The 24,882-nt window shown below is 35.7% G+C and overlaps 2 protein-coding genes across 9 annotated transcripts in view; both read right to left on the bottom strand.

Annotated features, from left to right (window-relative positions):
- Positions 1 to 828: 828 nt before the first annotated feature.
- On the bottom strand, positions 829 to 9,977 carry LOC129421680 (nucleoside diphosphate kinase A). The gene is made up of 5 exons (XM_055177232.2): positions 9,668 to 9,977; positions 5,730 to 5,860; positions 5,515 to 5,616; positions 4,976 to 5,088; positions 829 to 1,587 (listed from the first exon to the last, which is right to left on the bottom strand). Exons 1-5 carry the CDS (start codon positions 9,795 to 9,797, stop codon positions 1,467 to 1,469), a joined length of 597 nt encoding a protein of 198 aa, XP_055033207.2. The 5' UTR covers positions 9,798 to 9,977; the 3' UTR covers positions 829 to 1,466.
- Positions 9,978 to 12,632: 2,655 nt separating this feature from the next.
- Positions 12,633 to 24,882, bottom strand: part of LOC129421468 (cation channel sperm-associated protein 1) — a 119,309-nt gene continuing 107,059 nt past the window's right edge. Inside the window, exons 1-14 of one of the 8 annotated variants that reach the window (XM_073865183.1) lie at positions 18,442 to 18,503; positions 18,271 to 18,303; positions 18,023 to 18,161; positions 17,761 to 17,907; positions 16,840 to 16,953; positions 16,595 to 16,751; positions 14,604 to 14,839; positions 14,470 to 14,533; positions 14,308 to 14,380; positions 14,182 to 14,203; positions 13,947 to 14,025; positions 13,315 to 13,429; positions 13,122 to 13,180; positions 12,633 to 12,723 (exon numbers count right to left, since the gene is read on the bottom strand). In XM_073865183.1, coding sequence (XP_073721284.1) covers positions 13,124 to 13,180; positions 13,315 to 13,429; positions 13,947 to 14,025; positions 14,182 to 14,203; positions 14,308 to 14,380; positions 14,470 to 14,533; positions 14,604 to 14,839; positions 16,595 to 16,751; positions 16,840 to 16,953; positions 17,761 to 17,899 — 1,056 coding nt within the window. In that variant the 5' untranslated portion in view covers positions 17,900 to 17,907; positions 18,023 to 18,161; positions 18,271 to 18,303; positions 18,442 to 18,503 and the 3' untranslated portion in view covers positions 12,633 to 12,723; positions 13,122 to 13,123. Of the gene's footprint in view, positions 12,727 to 12,971; positions 13,181 to 13,314; positions 13,430 to 13,946; positions 14,026 to 14,181; positions 14,204 to 14,307; positions 14,381 to 14,469; positions 14,534 to 14,603; positions 14,840 to 16,594; positions 16,752 to 16,839; positions 16,954 to 17,760; positions 17,908 to 18,022; positions 18,162 to 18,264; positions 18,304 to 18,441; positions 18,504 to 24,882 lie in introns of those variants that run through there. The other 7 variants (XM_073865185.1, XM_073865178.1, XM_073865177.1 and 4 more) reach the window with 7 other exon arrangements.

Raw genomic sequence — 24,882 nt, 5'->3', positions numbered from 1 at the left:
ATTTTAGCAGTAATAATAATGCAGCAACTGTAATTTATTCATTTGTGACAAGAGTATGCAGCAAACCTCAGTTTTTTGATAATTGTATGTATTAAAAATAATACTATATTGCATTTTTATTTATTACAAATAAATGTAAACTGCTATAAAAAACAATACTTTTTTCACCTCCAGACACTTCTGTAAAAACCGCAAGTGTCTTCTTTAAAACAAGACCAAAATTAGGCTTCTAAACAAATAAAATGCCAGTGTTATATTAATTTGAAGGTGTACATCAGTTAAAGGGTTAAAGAGCACCTATTGTCCAATTCACAATTTTACATTTCCTTCGGTTTGTAAGTGTGTATTACATGTTAACGATATGCAAAAGGTACAAATCCCAAAGTAAATGATGACGCAAGTTATCATCTCCAACATAAATCTCTTTTCTTGGACTACAACAAACACACGGATTGTAGGCAACAGTTTACTTCCTGGGATTGGTGATGTAGACAAGACCGACATTATCAAAATTCCTCCCGCTTGGACTCACAGCCTGCAAGTTAACAACTGAATCTTTCAAACATGGTAAGAAGCGTCACATTTCTGGCTGATGTCAGAAGTATTCAAACCACTCACAACGTACAGATTAGCTGGCCAATCAGGGACAATTTTGTATAAAATCTGTGCGTTTCAGGAAGAGAGTGAAATCTGGAGCTATAAAAATGTACGGTATGTGGAAAATAATGTGTTTTTTTTACCATAAACTACACAAACACATTGTATTATACCAAATACACAAAATAACATTGTTTTTAGCAATTAAATAAGTGCTCCAGGGGTCACATATAGACTTCTCTGCTTTTATTTAAAATATATATTTTTATTTTGAAATGAAATGTGACTTTTATGGACAAGTATTGTTTCACCTCTTCAACAATACAAACACTAACAGAAGTCAGTGCTTACAGTAAAAGGCAGTGATAATCTTCAATAAATTACATTCATACATTTTCCAAGCTTTGGTTAAATGTCACTGTTCTTACAGACAGCACTCATAACACAACACACGCTTAAAAATAAAGATGCTTCATGATGTCATAAAAGAACCATTTTTGAGAGAATGGTTCGATAAAAACCCTTTAACATCCAATGAACCTTTTTGTTTCGAAATAGGTTGCAGTTCATTAACCAACATTACAGAAAGGTTGTTATTATTATGAGTCAGCTCTTTATGTTCTGTTTCAAAATGTAATAAACTTTGCAATTGTGTATTTTGACTACTTGTGTGTCACAATGACTTTGGTCTTCCTATTAAAAAATATTCAAGTAATTTTAAAACCCTTATATAAAATAAACATTTCAAGCAATTATTTACATGAAATCACTTAAAGATTACAGACATTATTTGTTTACCTACTGTACAGTTAAAAACTGTTTGTCTGTTGCTCAGCATGTTTTTTTGTCTTGTCAAAGCAAACACAGTTTTAAAGATCATAAATGTTATGATGATCACATCCCTCCCAGTCTATGAGCTCTTCGCTCTGGAACCACAGTGAAATCTCCTTCTCTGCTCCTTCCACTGAATCAGACGCATGGACAACATTCCTAAACATACATTAAACAATCATCAATGGCATTTTGTTCGGGCAAAACAATGCTTTTAATGCTCTGCATTGCTGAAACCAATGCAGCTGTATGCAGTAAGTAGAGTAAGCAGCATGCAAATCTTCTGCATGTATTATATAAAATATAGAAATATGCTTTCCACTCACTGAATTTATAATGCATGTAATGTAAGGTTGTGACATCAGTGTAGTGTACTATTGTGTGAAATAATTACACATACTTAGTCACTTGAAAATATAAAACTCTAAACTTAATCAAATCTAAACTGTTGATGGGACACTCCACTTTTTTGAAAATATTCAAATTTTCCAGCTCCCTAAACATTTGATCGTTTTGGAATCAATTCAGCCGATTTCCGGGTCTGGCGGTACCACTTTTAGCATAGCTTAGCATAATCCATTGAATCTGATTAGACCATTAGCATCACGCTAAAAAATGACCAGTTTCAATATTTTTTCTATTTAAAACTTGACTCTTCTGTTGTTACATCGTGTACTAAGACTGATAGAAAATTAAAAGTTGTGATTTTCTAAGCAGACATGTCTATACTCTCATTTTGGCGTAATAATCAAGGACTTTGCTGCCGTAACATGGCGGCAGGAGGCGCAATGATATTACAATGAAAAAATATTCATTCAATTTACTCAATTTTTTAAGGTAAGTGGTTGCAATTAATTAATTTAAGCTACATGAAAAAATAAAATAAAAAACTTTTTTGTTTAAAGAGTAACTAAACCCTAAACCAACTTTTTTTAGTCAATGATCTGTAAGAATGATGCTTTATTACTGCTGTTCCTTGATTTGAGTAACTTTTTGACATGTGGGTATAAAGTGTGTCAATGCTACAATATATGGTGTAAAAACGTCTGAGTGCTGCCCTCTTCAGGTTGAACAATGGCTACTGCAGTTGAATTTTCCTATTGGATGCTGCGGTATTACGTGACGTAAGCGTTATGACATGACATAAGCAGATTTGAGCCCTTGTTACTATCTCACCACCCTCAAGCTCAGTTTGTCCCCTCTATCTCTGTTGGGGTCTGCAGTGTATGCACTGCCCGAAAATAGTGCCCTGCTATTGAAAGTTACCAAGACTGACTATTTTCAGGCACTGCGTAATATAATTGCGCCTCCTGCAGTCATGTTACGGCAGCAAAGTCCTTGATTATTATGCCAGAAAATCACAACTTTTAATTTTTCGTCTGTCTTAGTACACGATGTAACTACAGAAGAGTCAAGTTTTAAATAGGAAAAATATCAAAACTCTTTGGTTATTTTTTGTGCAATGCTAATGGTCTAATCAGATTCAATGGATTATGCTAAGCTATGCTAACAGTGGTACTGCCAGACCCGGAGATCAGCTGAATGGATTCCAAAACGGTAAAAATCAAATGTTTAACTCTAGGGGAGCTGGAAAAGGAGCATATTTTCATAAAAAGTGGAGTGTCTCTTCAACTCGTAAAATGTGTTCGAGATTATTTTAAAGGATAATTCCGGTATTTAACACTTTGAGTCTCATTTCTGGTTTGTTTTGGATGAACTACAGTGATGGACACAGAAATTTTGACAATGGGTCGTGTCTTGACTTTTTGACTCGTTTAGAAGCGTCTCTTGACTGCTTCAGAATGGAAGTCAATGGCCATGCACAAACATGTCATTAAAACAACACTTAACGTTCATTTTCAAAACTGTACTACTCACCGAGTGGTTCGTGGTGTTCGTTGATGATTAAAAACAAATATATTGGCGCAATATATGATTTCAATCCGTGTTATTTGCTATAGTGGAACTATTTTTCAGATACCTCACAACCGCGTATATACTTCCGCTCTATATTTGAGTCTGAAGCATGAATGAACGTAGTCCAACAAACTGTAATAAAACGGTAGCATACTTTCAAAATCAAGTTTATTTTTAACACTTACACCATCCAATATGTTTTTTTCATCAGCAGAACAATAAAGATGATATTTTGCAGAAACCCCGGTGCTCCGCCATGCAAGTCAACAGATCCGCACACTTTAAGAGCTATAGCATATATATCCAATACAACAGTAATCCCCCATAACTCCGTGTGACATTATTGACGTCTTGTGAAGCAAATCAATCAGTTTTTGCAAGAAACTGAACGTTATTTACAACACTATTAGCGTAAATGCCAAAGCAGGAAGCGCGCTTTACGTTCAAGGCGATCTCTTCCACACTGGTGCTGTTTGGTGGCTGTTGGCTATGGATGTTGGTCTGTCTGCGCCACCTATAGAGCGGGAGTGTGAAGCGCACTTCCTGCTTGGCAAAAGCTCTGCATTAACGCTGTAAAATATTTATATATATATTCGAATCTCAAAACTGAAATTCGAATGTCAACCCACGGAACTAATATTCGAATATTCTGGTCCAGCCCTACAAATATGGGAAAAAAATCTTCTGAGAGAAACCGAGTGAAAAAGCTACAACCTCATGTAAACAAACAGGCCCTTTTCCGTTTCCGGCGGCGGAGTGATATATCAGCGAGCAAACAGTCTTCCAAGAGAAGTCAATGGAATTTTACAAAATGCCAAATAAAACACGACAGAAACTGTATTTCGCTACACAACTTGTTTTTAATCATCATCAACGAACACCACGAACCACTCAGTGAGTAGTACAGTTTTGAAAATGAACGTTAAGTGTTGTTTTAATGACATGTTTGTGCATGGCCATTGACTTCCATTCTGAAGCAGTCAAGAGACGCTTCTAAACGAGTCAAAAACTCAAGACGCGACCCATTGTCAAAATTTATGTGTCCATCACTGCAGTTCATCCAAAACAAACCAGAAATGAGACTCAAAGTGTTAAATACCGGAATTATCCTTTAAGTTGTAAAGTTTGAAAATTGAGCGAGTGGCTCAGTTGGCGACTGGACGTAATGGATCTGTCGAGCTCAACAGTGCTCCACATGTTTCCCCATGTAAATTTGTGAAAATAGGGAGACGCAGCGTCTGGTTTCCTTCTCAGGTAACAACAGTTACATACGTAACCCGAGACGTTTTCATGTGTCAAACACAACTATGCAAAAACCACTTTGGTATGAATCATCATTCACATACAGAAGATATAAGCATTTAAAGCTAACAGTTTAGCACGTGTGCTTAAAAAGTCTAGAATTTTTATGATATTATCCTACACTACACAGAGAATTAATGGATTTTTTCCAGAAAATTAAAATAGATTCAAGCACTTTCAATGATCTGTATCTATGTATGTATATTTTCAAAAACTTCCCAGGGCCTTGAATTATTTCTCCCAGATTCAAAAACTTTCAAGGATTTCAAGGACCTGTGGGAACCCTGGAGATTACACACGTGTCAGTATGCATACGATGAGTACAGACCTGCTGACGTGCACACTAAAGTCTCCTCGAATTGTTCCAGGTGTGGCCTCAGCGGGATCCGTGCTACCCACTAGCTTCCGTGATGACCTCACAACATTATGCCCCTCCCACACCTGTAAAGATCAGACAAATGCTGTAGCAATTACAAGTTTAATAGTATATGTGAGTTAACATAGTTCATTTTGTGACAATATTTATCAAATAAATCCATTTACATTTATCTTTTTTTGCTGGTACTTTCATCCAAAGCTACTCACAGTGCGTTCAAATTGTAAATTTTATCAGTATGTGTGTTCCTCAGATCGAACCATTGACCGCACTGTTAGTGCAATGCTCTACTAACTGAGCTACAAGAACATTCAATCAAATAAACCAAGAAAAGTTAGAAATCAGGGTTTATATTTTCCTTAATGCATTTGTCACACTGGAGAGGGAAGGTCAGGTCAAGCACCCTACACAGTAACCATGGCAGTCTGCACAGTTTATATAGGCTACTGCACACTTTGTCAATACTTTCTATGCTTGAAATCGCTCCTCACCATTGCAACGACAGGACCAGAGGTCATGTAGTGAAGCAGGCTGGAGTAAAAGGGTTTCTTCTGCAGCGCCACGTAATGCTGATCTAACAGCGTCTTAGGAACCTGAAATTTTTTTTTAATGATATAGAAATAAAATCAACATACATTTACAATAGAAGAAGTGCTTGAAACAAACTGCATCCCTCAATACATGAACAGAAAATAAATAAACTCACCTGCAGCATCTTCAAACCCACCAATCGAAATCCTCGCTGCTCAAAGCGTTTGATGACGTCACCAATCAGGCGTCTCTGAACGCCGTCGGGCTTGACGGCTATCAAAGTTCGTTCCTTTACGGCAGGAAAACCTAAAGAGGTACAATTCAAGAGAAAATCTGTCAAACACAAACCCAGTCTTTGTACGCCGTCTTTCCAAAAATGCTCTACTACAGAGATGAAAGGTAGAGAAATAAATGAGTTTAGTGTTGTGAAATAAGCTAATTAAAGACCAAACGTGATTCTTCAGACTCGCTGCTTGATCAAATTTAGGATGTTTTACACAAAACATGTTCATGTGCTTCTGATTTCTCCCAATAGAAAACTCTAACTGACCAATCACAGCACACAATAAAGAGGAGGACGTTTCTAATGTTTTTAGATCAGAGTTACTCTTTGGGAGGAATAACCCTGTACTATGGTAAAAGGCAACATTAGGCAACAGTCTGGACTGTAAACACACAGTACCACATTTAATTACATCTGGTTTAACCTCTTATATTTATTTAGTGTCTACAGACACAAAAAAAATACAAAAGTGCTATGCTGGTACAGAAAGACAACATCATTACACTGAATTATTGTTATTATATTTATATTTACTTTTTATAAAAGTGTTTTGTATAAACTGGCATGATCATAATGTCATATCCATTAAAAATGCAAATCGTGTTAAATTGTAGTAGTTCAAAAACTCATGAATAAAAGAAACATTTTGACTTGAAATCTGGCTATGGCAACATTTCGCAGAAATTCTTAAATGTAACTATGATTTAGGGTTAGGGTTGGGGTTACATTATTTTTTATGATAATGATTCACTTTCATACAAATTAACAAACTCATAATTTTTTTTTTTTAATTTGTGAGATAAGGTTGTGTGTGCTTTAATGTGGATGAACACACAGTCAATAATGGTTATATTGTTTAATATGATATTTTATATTGTACTGTTATTGGTTATTATGAATTAATTACATTTTAATATAGTTTAAATTGATTTTACAAACCTGCATTATTGTATCGCATATCCAGTATCACAGCAGCTGGCATTTTTTACTCGCATTTTTTCCACCCAGAGTTGAAAAATTTTCAACTTTTCATCCTATCTATATATTTTTTCTCTGCTTATAAACTCTTAAATATGGGTATTTTTCTTTAAAAATACAAATTTTTTAGCAAAAAGCTGAAATAATTGCATTTTTGTGAAGGAATTTGTTAGAGGTCAGATTCAGAACGATTATCAAAACATACATAGAGTTTAAAATTAGTATAACATTTTTAAAAATTTAAGTTTTTTTATCCATCTAGTGGATAATTGCGGTATTGCAGATTAAAGGATTAGTCAATTTTCTTAAAAGAAAAATCCAGATAATTTACTCACCACCATGTCATCCAAAATGTTGATGTCTTTCTTTGTTCAGTCAAAAATAAATTATGTTTTTTGAGGAAAACATTGCAGGATTTTTCTAATTTTAATGGACTTTAATAGAGCCCAACATTTAATACATAACTCAACACTTAACAGTTTTTTTCAACGGAGTTTCAAAGGACTCTAAACAATCCCAAACGAGGCATAAGGGTCTAATCTAGCAAAACGATTGTCATTTTTGACAAGAAAAATTACAAATATACACTTTTAAAGCACAACTTCTCGTCTAGATCCGGTCGTGATGCGCTAGCGTGACCCGACGCAATACGTCATGACGTCAAGAGGTCACAGAGGACGAACGCGAAACTCCGCCCCAGTGTTTATATGTGTTGAGAAAGAGGACCGTTCCTACGTTGTTGTATGTCAACTGATACTAATTAATGTCTTTGTGTCAGTTTATTGTTTACAATGGTCCGCAAATGTGCGTTTTATATATGTAACACGTGACCTCCCTACGTCACGAAAAAAACTGTTAAGTGTTGAGTTAAGTATTAAATGTTGGTCTCTATTAAAGTCCATTAAAATGAAAAAAAAAATCCTGCAATGTTTTCCTCAAAAAACATATTTTCTTCTCGACTGAACAAAGAAAGACATCAACATTTTGGATGACATGGTGGTGAGTAAATTATCTGGATTTTTCTTTTAAGAAAATGGACTAATCCTTTAACATAAAAATTAATCAGGAACACATTTTTTATGCAAATGTTTTCTCTTGATTGATGAGATAACTATTATACTATTACTATTACTGGGATAACTATTATGAAAAGAGTTAATTATTATTTTGGTCTATATAGCTAATTTTGCCCTTTATGACAACTGTGAGGGGGTGGATTTTTTTGTAACTCATTCGTTTAAATTATCTACCTTTTTTGTCAATTTTTAATGGACTTGTTTATATGGGGACACATCAAGCTTCACGCGGTCTGACACAGTCAGCCGTATCATTTAACACATTGTAAGTTATTGAACAAATCATAATAAACATATTAAACTACTCCATGTATTGTTTTCGTTTTATGAAAAATTATTACTTAAAAATTATTAATTATTTGCTTACTTTTTAAAGCATTTTCTTTATCATTTAAAACATAACACAAGTACGCGCAGACACATTACAAACTATTATGAACATGAACTATTAAATATTCTGTACTGTAATCACATTTTTTAAATAATATATAGTAGCAGAATCAATAAATCAGCTAAATCAGCATATTTTATCAGCATAATATTAGTTGTTTTTAAACAATTATTGTATTTATTGTTTACTGGTAGTTTCTATGAAAGGTTTTACTGGATGGATTTGTAAATACAGATCATGAGTGCATGTGCGACCACATACACATTCAGCTCTTGTGCATGGATTATGGTTAAAACAAATGTTTTGTAGAGATTTACTGCGTTTGTATTAGCTATTATGGCAACCCCAGCTGCACAAATGATGTCCGTCTTTCTGGATTATACAATAAACATTAACAGCCTGTCAAAACGGCACACTTGTGTCCTTGGCAATAGACTACCATTAGCTTTAGTGGCTCACCGGAAGTCATAAACAAGAAAGCTCAAAGATGGCGGCCCCCACATTTACGTCAAGAAACAAATGGATATTAGGCCTTAAAGTTCTGCATAATTAAGGGCGTGGCCACTTAAGTGACAGGTGGATTGCTGCTATCCGCTCAGCTCCACGCACATTCCACCTATTTGGCCATTTTGGGATATCCGGGAATGCGGTGATGCGTTTGCCAAGATGGCTGACTGGTTACGCCCACATGTGGCTTTATAAATACTCATCAAAAACCTACGTTGACATCACGGACACTACGTCCATGTTTTATACAGTCTTTGGTTCAAACGCCTCCTTAGAAAGTTACAGCATACTGCCTTCTATCTGCATTTCCACCAAATGTAATGTAATCAACTTACATCAGGAAATACACTACTAACCAAATTAACCAATCATGGGGTCAACTCATAACACAAAGAGATTTGAAATGTGCAAAATTTCATCACATTTCAGAAGGTGACCACTTTAAGATCTGCGTCTCAATCAACACATAATTGTAAATAACAAAAAACACAGTGTCAAAAGTTACACTTCGATACATTTCTGTGAAACTGTAACACCGCAATACATTTTTGAAACAGCCTATTTTTTCCAAAAAAATATTAATGGACGTTTTTGGGGGTAAAATAAATAATAATATACATGCAAGTTTAATAAGTTCTTCAATACAAACACATGCTACTCATAATGTTATCAAGCTATGAAATAATATAAAAATAATATTACTTCTTTATTATCATACATAGGTTCTACAAAGAGTACCACGTTGACACAAAACTACCTGGTTTTCTCTGCTGGTAGCTACTAACTATCTAACTAAACTATAACCCTTCTCACAAACAAACTTATTTATATGTAGCTAAACCTTGGTTCCTGGCTTAAACACACAAATGTAAGCAGACCTGCGTTACTGCTGCGGCTGCGCTCTTGTCCATGTCGCCAAACGCTTGAAACAGTTGCGCGCGAGGAATTCCGCGTGGCCACTCGCGCCGCGTGGACGCAGAGGGCAAACGCCACTGCCGTAGGTCTCATGTCCAGCTGTTTGCCGAAACGTCACAAACCCAAACTGATGTGGATTTCAACCGCGAGACAGTTATATTTAACAGCACGCACCCGTGCGCGCGGACACACACGCGGTCATTCACCTGACAGGTCAAGCACCCAATTAGAGTTTGATCAGATTCAGATGAGATGAGAATGCAGTGCTTGTGTATGTGTGTAGCCTACTGTGTGTTGTCCTGTTGCGTTTGCCCTGGGAATCCGAGACGAAACAAATTATAAAGGCCATCACGTGCACAAACATAATCGTTTAACACCATTTCCTGTTTGAAGAGTCATCAGAATGATAACAGTGAACAGGGGCGTATCGCATTTATCTCAAGATACATTACCAAAACACACAAACTGACTGTGAGAGGTCTTTACTAAGTCCAGGGCTCATATTATATTACAATTATTGATCAATTATTAAGCAAATAAAAATAAGGAAATTGTTGAGGAAATTGAAGACTTTAATGTTTGTTCTGCAATGTTGATCTTATTTTATACGTTTTATTGAATCCTTTATCATAAACTGATCAATTTGATCTGAACAATTTTAATCACCCATCAAACAAAAATTTGAGATGAGTGCCTGAACCAAAAATGTTAAATGTCTCTTGTGTCTGTGGCCATTGGTTTAGTTTACTTCTTTAAATGAGATTAATAGATTAAAGAATGTAATTTTTGTGCATCATTTTGTCTGTTTTGACTGTATGCGAGTCTGTCACCCTGCTGCAAACCTGCTTTCCCCTATAAAGGGGGACAAAATAACAGCAAACAAACAAAACAAATAAATCAATGACTGGCAGTGGACCACAAACAATAAAGCAAACAAGAGCAGCATGTTTTTGATCACGTCAAACTGAAGATACTGAACAGAGAGAACGAGTAAGGGCCGTTCAAAATCTGTCCCAATCATTATTTTGAGAATTGAGGTACTGTCTCCGAAACCTTTGAGGTTGAGAAAGCCACCCTTAATCCACAAGGTGATATAAACAGATTTCCCAATGACATCAGAGAGTTTTAAAGTAAAACTTAATTGTAAATGTTTTAACTTATAATAACTCATTACACCTATTAATGTAAGCATATTACTCTTAAAGGTGCAGTGTGTAATTTTTAGAAGGATCTCTTGACAGAAATGCAAAATAATATACAAAACTATATTATCAGGGGTGTATAAAGACCTTTTTATAATGAATCGTTATGTTCTTATTATCTTGGAATGAGACGTTTTTATCTACATATACACAAGTGGTCCCCTTACGTGGAAGTCGCCATTTTGTGCCACCATGTTTCTACAGAAGCCCTTAACGGACAAACTTGTTTTACTTAGTTTCCCCGAGGATGACATGTTTGTCCGGTGATGGCTACCATAGCTTCTCTTTGTGTTTCAAAAGCGAGGGGTGAGCAGTGGACTAAGCCGTTGGTTGCAATTTGCAACCTCACCACTAGATGCCGCCAAAATTTACACACTGCACCTTTAACCCTACTACACTGGACCTACCACAGTCTGGGCTTAAAAGTGTCCACCCAAATAAATAGTAAAATGTAATACAGCTATTATCTTCACGTGAACACTCAATTTATGCATTTATTTGATGATTTTATGGTATTTTTATTTTATTTACTTATTGATGCAGTGGTGTTGTGCAGGGTATATTGAGTATACCTGCATCTTTATTAGATTGCATGTGGTTAACCCACTTCTAAATATTAATTTCATGATGATCCTTACACTGAGAAGTCAAGAAGCAGTGACAATACTCTGCAGCCCATTTTGGAGTGAACTAATTATGCAAGACTCAGAGGGTGTTTAAAGGGGCAATAAGTAGGATTTACCCCCATCTAGTTTGTATTTTGCATTCAAACGAACAGTGGTTTCTAGCGCCTCCCCTTTCCAAATGCGTGTTGCAACTACGGTAGCCGTTATGTAATCGCTGATCTCCTTGTCAGTTGCAGCTGGTTCACATGTTCTGAATGAAAACGCGTTGGTAGGCAAGTGCTTTTTGTCCCTCTCTGCTATTATATACTTGTCAACATTTGAAGTGGATCAAAAAAGTTTATCAAACTTGTCCTAAGACAAGAACAGCTATTAGTGATTGGTTTTATGTATTTTTTTATTAAAGGTTTTGATCCACTTCAAATGTTGACTAGTGTAGTTTATCAATACTGCGGGACGATAGTGGCCCTGTCCCAAATGGCGCACTTCATGTGGACTTTTGGTCTCGTGGCTTTAAATTGCGCGTGCTCGCTTAGTCCACGAGTCCGTAGGGTGTCCCATCTGTCATTTTTACGCTTTGAAGTGTGCTCATCAGCGCCTCCTTTGCCCCCTTGATGCGGTCTTAAGCGAAGCCCAAACTGCAGCAGGCTTCGCGCACCAACCCAGAAGTCCTTGCGAAAGAGCAATCAGACCAATCAGACGACGGAAGGGAGGAGCTCACACTGACGGGCAACTTCTCTACCCATTTACGGTGTGATGCTCGAGTCTGTCCCAAAATCCGACTTCGTTGCACCCACCTGGACTCGCATTAAGGGTCCCTAAAGTCTGGACTACGTGATGTCATCAAAGTGTGGACTCTGAGGAGGACCACAAGTCCGGAGTGTGCCATTTGGGACGGGACCATGGATGCCCCTGTTCAATGTAAGTAAAGAGGAGAAATTCTAAGCTTACAAAGAAAAGTCAGATCACTGGCAGAGGTCATTTGACACCAACGAGGACATATTTATGAATAAATACATTGATTTTGATTAATAAAACACTTAAAATCCTGCGTATTGCCCCGTTAAACACTAGTTGGGCTGCTAAAAATGTGGCCTAAATTAAAGAGTATACCCACTTCTCCAGGCACCACTACACCAATTAAATCCAACACTGTCAAAAACTTAAAATGCATTGCAGGGTCTCTGGTGACATCTGCTGGAGGAAACATAAAAATTACATACAGTAAGAAATCCATAACCCCAGGTAAAGATTGAGTCGGCTATATTTTAATTTACTAAAATTATAATTAAATACATATAATTAAATACAATATCATTAAAATGTAATTAAATACAATATAATATAAATATAATTAAATACAATATCATTAAAATGTAATTAAATACAATATCATTAAAATGTAATTAAATACAATATAATATAAATATAATTAAATACAATATCATTCAAAATGAATTAAATAAAATACAATATAATCAACTACATATAAATAATTCAAACATTAAATATTAAAAAATAATAAAACAAACTGATATTAATCTTACAAATCTATGAACAAATATAAACAAATGAATAAAAACACAACACACATTTAGGCTTCATTGTGGCCTCTTAGGTCTCCACTAGCGACGTAAGGTCCAGGAGGGTCCTTAACACAGAAACAAAGTCTTATAAAAATGTCATGGGTTTAATGAACACAAACTCTTCAGTCAGAGTAGTGTACGTTACTTTAAAGTATCCGCCAAATGCATAATCTAATGTAAAAGTCAAAAATGAACTCACATCAATGATGACCTTCGTGAACATATTGAGGACCCGGATCTGTTTTTTAAATTCCTCTTCTTTTTTTGCAATTGCTTCCCGAAGCCTCCAGTATTTTTCCATCAGGGCTTTCCTCCTATAGCATAATGAAAATCTAAGAAAGAGCTCCTTAAAATAGTATATGGATATAGTCACTAGCTAATCCTGAATACGCCTTATTCAGTCCGCCGCCATGTTGATTCCAAACCGAGGCTGAGGGATGGACGTCCAGAGGGTGCGCTTTAAACCAGACTGAATAAGGCGTATTATCCTGAAGGCATCGTGAGATAAATGATACTGGGAAGCCTCAGCAAAGTAAATATACAAGTAAATATACACTAGGACAGTGGTTTTCAAATTGGGGTTCCGGGGCCACCAGGGGGGCCGCGAGATGGTGCCGGGGGGGCCCCAGTTTTATGAAATACATTAATTTACTGTGAATTCTGTGTAATTATTTTTATTAAAATGTTGAGTTTTAGAACAGTTTTTTGTCACAAATTTTCTTTGGGGGGCCGCAAAGGAATGCACTGTACACAAGGGGGGCCGCAGGCTGAAAAAGTTTGGGAACCACTTCACTAGGAGAGTTGCTAAGCCAAATAAAATTCATATCTCACTGTGCACGGTGTTTGTTTTGTTCAAAGGTGTCGTCTTTGCAGGTCTCTTCATCGAACTCCTCATCACTCATGGTCTGATCTGTCAAAACAGATATTGACATATATTGAGATAATGTAAATCCAGTTTTGAGTTGAAATAATTCACTTAATGGTCATATTTAGATTTTCAATTTACAAATGTTTCTGTGTTATGACCAAATAGATATTTTAATAATGAATAGATTCATTCTCTCACCTGTCTGCTCTTCTGATTGGCTCTTATCGTCATGATTGCCCAGAAATCATGTAAAAGCATTAAGTGTTATCAGTCAAATACGTTCATTCAGGATTTGAGTGAATTGTTGCTTTGAGTCACGAATACCTCTGTGGTCTCTCCAGCCCTGGGTTCCTTATCAGCCTGAGTAAAATTATCCAGCAGCACAGCTCCGGCCAGACTGATTGTACAAAATCAATAATGCGACTTATAACATGATAATAATTTCCAGAAAATCAAATGTAAATGTCCGTGTATTTCCTTGCCTACCACAAAAGGATGTAACATTGAATCAAGATGAAGAGAACTAGAAAGATGATGATATATCCCGCACCTGTTAACATGCATCAAGACTGTTTTAAACTCTGAAGCAAAAAACATAAGCTGTGTAGTAGGTCTCGTACCGTTGTCTCGACTGGTGTAATAGACGCTAAGCCAGTCATCCAGTGACATAACCTGCATCAGAGAGGCCATGGTTTTGACCAGCGAACCAAATCTCTGTGGGTCAGAATCACTGAAGGTTTCCCTGAAGATTACTGAGAACATTAGGAAGTTGCCTAGCATGAGAGACAAGATCACCATGATTGATTTCGTGGACCGTTGAAGTACTCTCCATGTGCGCTGTGCATCCTTAGAGTAACTGAAATAAAAGCATAAATATCACTGAAAACACAGTCCACATTAGGTTTTTACTAGAGGTGCACCAATATATAATCGACCCTCGGATGATAGTTTCAAAACATAGTCATGGCCGATATACACTCACATAAAGGATTATTAGGAACACCTGTTCAATTTCTCATTAATGCAATTATCTAATCAACCAATCACATGACAGTTGCTTCAATGCATTTAGGGGTGTGGTCCTGGTCAAGACAATCTCCTGAACTCCAAACTGAATGTCAGAATGGGAAAAAATTTTGATTTAAGCAATTTTGAGCGTGGCATGGTTGTTGGTGCCAGACGGGCCGGTCTGAGTATTTCACAATCTGCTCAGTTACTGGGATTTTCACGCACAACCATTTCTAGGGTTTACAAAGAATGGTGTGTAAAGGGAAAAACATCCAGTATGCGGCATTCCTGTGGGTGAAAATGCCTTGTTGATGCTAGAGGTCAGAGGAGAATGGGCCGACTGATTCAAGCTGATAGAAGAGCAACTTTGACTGAAATAACCACTCGTTACAACTGAGGTATGCAGCAAAGCATTTGTGATGCCACAACACGCACAACCTTGAGACGGATGGGCTACAACAGCAGAAGACCCCACCGTGTACCACTCATCTCCACTACAAATAGGAAAAAGATGCTACAATTTGCACGAGCTCACCAAAAATAGACAGTTGAAGACTGGAAAAATGTTGCCTGGTCTGATGAGTCTTGATTTCGGTTGAGACATTCAGATGGTAGAGTCAGAATTTGGCATAAACAGAATGAGAACATGGATCCATCATGCCTTGGTGGTGGTGTTATGGTGTGGGGGATGTTTTCTTGGAACACTTTAGGCCCCTTAGTGCCAAATGGGCATCATTTAAATGCCACGGCCTACCTAAGCATTGTTTCTGACCATGTCCATCCCTTTATGACCACCATATATCCATCCTCTGATGGCTACTTCCAGCAGGATAATGCACCATGTCACAAAGCTTGAATCATTTCAAATTGGTTTCTTGAACATGACAAACCAGTAGAGCATCTTTGGGATGTGGTGGAACGGGAGCTTCTTGCCCTGAATGTGCATCCCAAAATTCTCCATCAACTGCAAGATGCTAACCTATCAATATGGGCCAACATTTCTAAAGAATGCTTTCAGCACCTTGTTGAATCAATGCCACGTAGAATTAAGGCAGTTCTGAATGAGAAAGGGGGTCAAACACAGTATTAGTATGGTGTTCCTAATAATCCTTTAGGTGAGTGTATTCTGTCAATCAAAAAAGAACATGAAAATGCAATGAAGCTCTGTGAATAGAAAATGTAAAGAAACATCACTAGTTGAATGAATGAATATGATTTATGAATGAATAACATTCAGAAATGTAATCTTCGGAGTTTAGTTGATGTAAGTTAATATAACCACCAAGCTATCGTATCGGCATTGGCAGATTAATAAAAATTAATATCGGTGTATCTCTAGTTTTTACACAATAATTATAATATTTCTTAAAAACATGTTTATAAAATAATAATTTTGATTTTGTAAAATTGAAAGTTTTACCGTGACTTATTCAATTATACAATAGAAAAAACACAAATGACATTGGGCTCTTTCAAAAGCGCAACACTCAGGGCGCATAAATGGCACGCGAAATGCTCACTGTCCATAGAAAACAATTAAATAAAGGCACCTCTTACTACCATAAATGTGTCATGTGTCATCCACCCCATTCCATATTCTCACCCCAAAACCCGCAAGATCCTGAAGACCTTCACAGCTCGAAGACCTTTGACCATTTTAAGGATTCTGAAAAAGGAGGCAAAGTGACTGCTCTCTGTTGTTCTGGGGTCGATGACATCAACGAGCAGGTCCACCACACCGACCAGAGTAATCAAGAGGTCTAGAGCGAGGTGAGGGAATTAACAAGATGTTAGCTCCTACACTATCATGACCACCAGATGTTCTTGAATGATGTCTAAGAAACTCACCTAGAATATTCAACACAGACAGGAAAAATTTGCAACGCAGAGTTATGATTTTAAACAGACATTCCACAATATAGAAAGCCAGGAAAACCATTTCCAACACCATAAGATGCCAGCCTGAAAAAAACAAAGCAAAATCCATGAGGAAATATTTGACATTGTAATACTGTATTGTAGATCTCAATTTTCAAACACAAATGCACCGAATGTTCGGAAATCTATATTATTCAGCCGAAAAAACTAAATTTTACCAAAGAATGAGGCCTTTGATAATGCAATCAAATAGCAGGCTGTGGGCTGGGCACCATGAGTGCATAACACTTAAATAAAATATTAATTCATTCATTCAGGATTAACATCCGCAAATTATTTGATATAATGATTTCATCATAGGCTGAAAGAGGGTGCATTCGTCTTTCTGTGGACTCAATGATATGCTTTTGGATTGGGCTTTCTTTTTCTCTTTGTACTGTTTTTCAACAAATCTCAATGCTATATGTTTTCATTCTTGAAGATATTGTATGATGATGAGATTAACTGTGTTGGACTGGACTGCTGCCTTAAACATAAAAACGCCCCTGGCCCCTCTCATGTTGTTACAAATTTCCTTTTTCTGATAAACACAAAATAAGATATTTTGATCAATGATGGCTGTAAGCACACAGCTGATTGTAACCATTGACTTCCATCGTGTTTGTTTTTCTATAGAAGTCAATGGTTACAATCAGTTAATGAGAAAATGATGACAGACTTTTTATTCTGGGTGAACTATCGCTTTTTAGCTGTCAAATTACTAAACATGAAATCAAAACAGATCAAAATGTGTTTTGTAGCCTACTAAAGTGAAATACTGTGTGGTCCTACATGGTTAACTTCTCACATTTATTATCAAACAAATGGTACAGGTGACACTTTTTAAAGTACCTGCTGTGATCGAAACACTGGGAAATGTCAAGGACACATCTACTGCGGAGTTGAGCAGGACTATGACCATCATGACCCCATCATAGAAGGAGATGAAGCGGAGAGCAGACTCCTTCAATATCTTAAACACGTCCACCATATTCACTGCTGCCAGAAAGAGAAAGATACGTCACATCATGAAATAAACAATAAACATTTCCCTGCATCTGCTTGTTATGGTAATAAACATAAATAAACATTTCAACTGTTCACGATGACTAACAAACTAAGCCAGACGTGCGTATTTTTCTTTCATAAGCACAATTTTTAATAATTATTTAAATCCCATTAAGCTTCAGCGGTCATCTCAGGAGGGCGATGGTCGTTTAACGATCTGTACGTTAACGTTAGTTGATAACAAACTGAAATGAGAGAAAGAAGAAAAGAGATATAAAACAGGGCACATTTTAAAATACATTGTAGGCTAATATTGCAAATGTTTGTTAGTTAACCTGTAGCCTATACCTGTACCTCGTTAAAGCGGATTGAGTTTACGTTTGCAGTCTGTAAGGGAAGAGATTTGAAATAGTTTTTGGTCAGAAAAAATCATAAAAGTAGATTTAATACATTTACAAAACTGAAAACATATAGGAAGTTAGCTGTTTTAATGATTAATATAGTGTAAATTTATATTCATATCACTTTTCAGTTAGCAAGCTCCAGGGAACCGTTGTGTATCGTTTCTTTACAGTGACGCTTTAAATCGGTTACCATGGTTACCGTTATTAAACATTATTATAAAGCCCACATTAATATTATTTTACGACGTTTAAACATTAAAAATATTATTTAGCCCACATTTTTGATATTTAAACATCGAATATTGTTAAGCACACATTTAAACATTATTAAATACTAAAATAAAATAAATACTAATATATGGCACTTTTACAGCATTTACCGATCTTTAAAATTATAAACTGTATTACAAATCATACATTATTATTATTATTCGACATTAAAATATTATTAAAGCCCACATTCATATTATTTTCCATTATTATTTTGCATTTAAACACTATTATTAAGCCCACATTAATATTGTTTTTTAACATTTACACATTAAAAATATTTTACCCACATTATTTTTATGACAGTAAAATTAAATTGCATTCATACAGTATTTATCGACATTAAAGTATAAAGCATACATTATTCTAACTTGATATTTAAGCAGTATTAAATATCATTATTAAGCTATTTTTTGCAGGAAATGTTACTAAAACATGCATGCAAGTTACAAAGCATCAAGATCTAATATCTCTTGGAAATTGTCCCATATTGATCCGAAAATAGTCTGAATAAATGTTAGGACAAAACAACACCAGTGAAGTTTTCTTACCTAAGATTTAAAATAAAAAAAATCATTCAAGCAGTTCTTCTGGTAATCCAGACCATACTTTATAGTTCTGTGTTTAAAAAAAATCAGACGACTGCTTCAAAACAAACAATGTATTCCAAAACATCCATTAGTTTAAATGAAATTCAGAAATTCGGCTCTAGACTAAATCTAGCTGTCTACCAAAACCATTACTACACTAACTAATGTAGTATTTTTGGACTTACCCATAGGATTTAATGGTGTTTTACTATATCTGTAAGATAACATCCCACCAATAGAATACATTACTAGAGACCCACAAACCCCATTATAGCCGAAGAGTAGAATGCTTGGAAATCCTTTTTATATCATTCAATGTAGAAAGGTAAAGTGATTATATATATAAAGTTGTGGCATGACATTGTGAAATGCATGTCAACGTTTCCCTCCAACAGCTTTTATGGCACTTTTAAATGCACATTGTCATTTTCACCACTAGAGGTCACTAAACAAGAACAAAAGCCGAAGCTTGATTATGCTTTGAAAGTGTGCATGATGGGGGTCATACTGTCCATGTAGATCGATCAGTCAGGACTCATAAATCATGTTCATAGGTGACGTATTGAAAAAGAGGCTACATTATAATGTAAGCCCACAGTTATGACATCACACTATCAGGAGAGTACTGCTTTTAAATTGCTCTAGCGATACTTTAATAAAAATGTGCACAGTGTCACATGATATCAAACGCATGGCTAAACAAAAAGCTGTGATTTTAAAAACGGTATGTGTTGAAAAAAAACATGTGATACAGCTTGTGTTTGCTGTTCAAAAACCTCCAGGTAGCTCAAGTTTTGTTTGAAGATGTGAATATCTAGCTGCAGGAAGGACTGACCAAACGCCTAAAAGTCAACGATCAGACATTTCAAGTCATTTAAAAAATGTATAAAGTTTCTCATACAAGCACTTCATAACAACGTGAAGAGACAAATTAGTAATATTTTCATTATCCTTACTAAGGGGTGAAATGACGAATTAAGGAAAAAAAATCAAATCTAGACATTTAATGAATGGCTTGATGAGATTTTATACCCTTTCGTGTTGTTAGTGGATGAAAACATCCACTAAATTCAACGGCTATAAAATGTATCAGATGCATATTGTTTTCAGATCTGTTAATCAACCTCAGTACTGATCAAAACTACAAAATCTTCACAAAAATTCCATGATTTTAACTCTTTAATTGCCAAGTATTTACATCTGGACAGGAACGCTAAAAACAAACAGAGAAAAGATGAAAAATAATTATTTGCAGACAGATTGAATCATTAAATGTGTTTAGCTGCATTGATTTTTAACTTTGTATTTTTAATCTTCAAATAATGAGGTTCTGTTTATTTTAAAATGCTTTATGTGATCGACCACAAAATCAGTCATAAGTCGCATGGGTACATTTGTAGCAATAGCCAACAATACACTTGGGTAAAAATTATAAATTTTTAAAAATTATTAAGATATTAAGTAAAGATCACGATTCATTAAGATATTTTGTAAATTTCCTACCATAAATATCTCCAACATTTATTTGTCATTAGTAATATGTGTTGCTAAGGACTTCATTTGCACAACTTTAAATGTGATTTTCTCAATATTTTGCAGACTTAGATTCCAGATATTCAAATATTTGTTTATTGGCCAAATCATAACAAACCATATATCAATGGAAAGCTTACTTATTCAGCTTACATCTCAATTTTAAAAAGTGACCCTTATGACTGTTTTTGTGGTCCAGGTTCACAAATGATCTTTTGTAAAGACTTGGTGTCTGTTAAACAGAAAGATTTAGTTAAAGGTTCTTGGTTGTGGTTTTTAGAGGCACCGCTTCCTTTTTTCTGCTACTATGGCAGGAAATCAGCTCAAGTTTTTCACACACTCTTAAGGTTATTTACATGTATTGTACCCCTGCAACTAGGGTAAACCTCAATCTCCCTTTTTTTGCCTCTTTCCACTGAATCAGACGCATGCAACATTTCTAAACATACATTAAATATTCATCACTGGCATTTTGTTCATGCAAACCAATTCAATTCAATTAAATTCAATTCAATTGAATTAAAGCTCCGCATTGAAAAAATGATTCATTGAATTTAATACATTTTTTTAAGGTAAGTGGTTGCAATTAATTTATTTAAGCTACATTTAAACAAAAAAGATTAGCAAAGTAAAATAAAACATAAAACTTTTGTTTAAATGTAGCTTAAATAAATTAATTGCAACCACTTACATTAAAAAAATGTATTAAATTCAATGAATCATTTTAATGCAGCTTTTTCTGTGACTGTATGAAGTACGTATAGTATGCACAGCATGCAAATCTTATAATGCATATAATGTAAGGTTATGTACTATTGTGTGAAATACTTACACACACTGTAAAAAAATGTGCTGTTAAATACCAGTAATCAACTAGCAGCTTGGTTGCCAGCAAGATAATGTTAATTTATGTTTCTGCCTCTGTGAATTCACACAGCAAATTATTGAGTGATAAAAACATAGTGTTGGGCAGCCAGTGTTAAAATCTGGTGTTCAGTTACAAATATCTCATGCTTTAACACTTGTTTAGTGTTAATACACAGTGTTCTTTTTGGGTGTTAACATGGGTCAATCCCTGCCCTGTGTCTCAAACAGTTCCGTAGTCCCCTAGGTTGTGATTCAGTAAATCATATAGCTTTAGATGCTATTTACACTTTATTATAATTAAACTGTGCAAAAGTACCAATTCTTTGCAATACGTGTAAATGGTAATGGATGCAATAAACACATATTGGCAGATACTGTTTGCAACTCAGTATTTTCCTCTACATTAACAGGATGCAAAAATAAAATAAAATGTGTAAATGATCATATTTATGATTAAACACGCTTTGGAAAACACTTGAATTTTTCTCTTTTATGTACTAAAGACAAGACACAGTGCTAGTACAGCATTAGGATTAAACAAAAGTATATTCAGCATTAAGATAAAACAAAGGAATATGAGTAAACGAAACAAATAATAAATTCATGAGACCCGAGACTGCTGGTTAGATGAACCAAAAGCGAATTATATCTCAGAGGAGTGGCAGAGAAAAAGGCGCCCTCCGTGGGATACATGAGCGCTGTCCCCTGCTGGTCGGACTTGGAACTCACATCGACATCGTCTGAGCAGACTTTTAAATAAGCGCTATCTTTACTAACTGACCGTAGATATGAAGTTTACACAACCATATTCTCGACTAAACTAGACTTAAAACTAAATTTAGTTTTATAGAAACTAATATTGAGAAGCAGTTGTAAGTAAGCTCGAGCGTAGGGTCACGTGATTTTCGATGATTGAACAGTAGAAAGACGCAATGCAGCCTCTGGAGGTCGCATATGCAGGCTGCATACGTCATCAAGCCTGGTTTATGTAAGTTAACTGAGCATTACATTCGTAAGTCATAAGCATATTACAACAATGTACGATTAACTTAAAATAATAGTAAACTTTAGAATTGTTAATATTCTGAAATAAGTCTTTATGACGTATGCATCCTACAAATGCGATCCATATACGCATGTGCAATGCTTTTCGACATTCACGCCCATAGTCATCTTTATGGATTTGTCTGCACACAACGGAATATGTTCAGTATAGACCCCTTCAAAGTTTGTAAACATTGAATGACTATCGGGTGCGCGCGCAGCATGGGGTCAAACTGTTCATACCATCCAGGCTTTATAATGTAATCTAACAGGGCTGAAAAATTATGACTTACCTCAAATGAAGTGAACACAACAAACACAAGCCTCTTTGATACTTGCATTGTCCCAGTCTGCACGTTAATTGCTTGCAGCTGCAGATGTTGTATTTTTTTGTTTTTGAGATTCTGCATGAATCGCGAAAACTTAACGAAAGACCTGGTGCGATTTTCACAGCCCACGACGTAAGTAGGCATTTTTGACGATACCGAATAATACGCAACTCTATCTGCTGTAATGGCTTTTCTGACCCTGACATGCGCAGTGGAAACTGCCTGTGACGTGAACCGTGAAGGGGTCTATTACTTTATCAACTTGTGGTTTACTTATTAACTTGTAGCCTATATTATCCTAAACAACTTATATTTAGCCTACTTTATATTAAACCGTTTGTGTGAAAATTAATTTGCTGGAGCATTTGCACTGCACATTTCACTATTAAAAAGGAGTATGAATATTTCTTATTTAACAAAAAATATCAACGTTAAGTAAATATCTTTTAACATAAAAACACGAAGTATAGATAAATTGTAGCATACGTGTTGCCTCAGGTAAACTCCGCAAGCTTTTTAAGTTACTTCAGATGCTGGCGATAAGTCTTGAGGTCTAAACAATTTTACAGGTAAAACTGAGTTACATTTTAAAATATGCTTTAACTTTTAGTGAATTACAAGACATGGTAATGTTTATTTTGACCCTCAAATTCACAGGACATCACCATGGCTGAAAGCAAAGCGGCTCAATTCTTTAATGGAGGACAGCAGAGATGTAAGTGTCATGACTGGTTACAAAAGCAAGGACGCAAGTGCAGAGTTCTGGATGTATAAATAACATTTAATAAATAAAAAGGAGACAAAACACGAGGAGTATAAATAACGGGTAGGTAGAGAACACAGAAACAACATGAGATTAACGACAATGATCCGGCAGTGAGTATGGCAGAGACAAGGGTATATATATATACACACACACACACACACTAATTGACAACAGGTGAAACAAGATAGGCAATCAATGAGTAAGTGTCCAGGTGATAAGAATCAGAACAGACACAACATGACACGGACTAACCGTGACAGTTAACATGTTCGTTTTCATTGTGCTAAATGTAATAATTTGGTAAAACAATGAGCAAGTTTTATCTTTTATCCGATCAACTGACACATTTGTCAAGTTTAAAAGTGCAAGACAGACATTAGTAGGTGGGTCGGCCTGATTTGAATCTTTGATGTATTTGTGTTTTTATGTGTCATTTTTATTTAGGATAAAAGCAAAGTTTGTTTACCTTTTACAGGTTGCACAGTAAGGGCAAGAACGGAGTACAAAGACACATGAAAGTATGTAAAACTAAAAAAAAAAAACATTTATTTTTAAAACCGAGCTGACTAAAACCATTATAATTTATGACACTTGCATTACATGTGAACAGCCCCTACGCTAATAGGATTCTGTTTCTCTCTCCCTGTCTCGTCCTCAACCCTGAGGACAATGAGACAAACAGACCCAGTTCCTGCAGCCGTGAAGGTCATTACACCACTGATCTACCGACCGTCCTTCTACGAGATGCCCAGCCACCACCGGCGGAACCAGTTTAATTTGCTTACCCGTTCACATACCCTGATAGTATTTATATATATAAATATATATGTATCTCTCTCAAGGGTTTTTCCCTCCTAGGAGTTTTCCCCTGGACTAGCCAGGAGGGTTTTTCTCCTAGGTTTTTTTTCATCCCCCTTTGGCTTAACCTACTACTTTACTGTATATGTTACATTATTAGCCTACTATGCTCGCTTTTCTATGCTTTTCCTACATCTATTAATGTAAAGCTGCTTTGAAACAATTAGCAATTGTGAAAAGCGCTATATAAATGAAATTGAACTGAATTGAATATTTAATGTTATATTTAATTAGACTGGGTGTATATTTACAACCCATATTAGCATGATTTCATGGATTACATGTTGAATTGTTGTATTATTTAT

This window comes from Misgurnus anguillicaudatus, unplaced genomic scaffold (assembly GCF_027580225.2).
Source record: "Misgurnus anguillicaudatus unplaced genomic scaffold, ASM2758022v2 HiC_scaffold_29, whole genome shotgun sequence".
In the NCBI taxonomy this organism is placed as follows: domain Eukaryota; kingdom Metazoa; phylum Chordata; class Actinopteri; order Cypriniformes; family Cobitidae; genus Misgurnus; species Misgurnus anguillicaudatus.
This window is presented reverse-complemented; position numbering and strand designations above follow the sequence as displayed.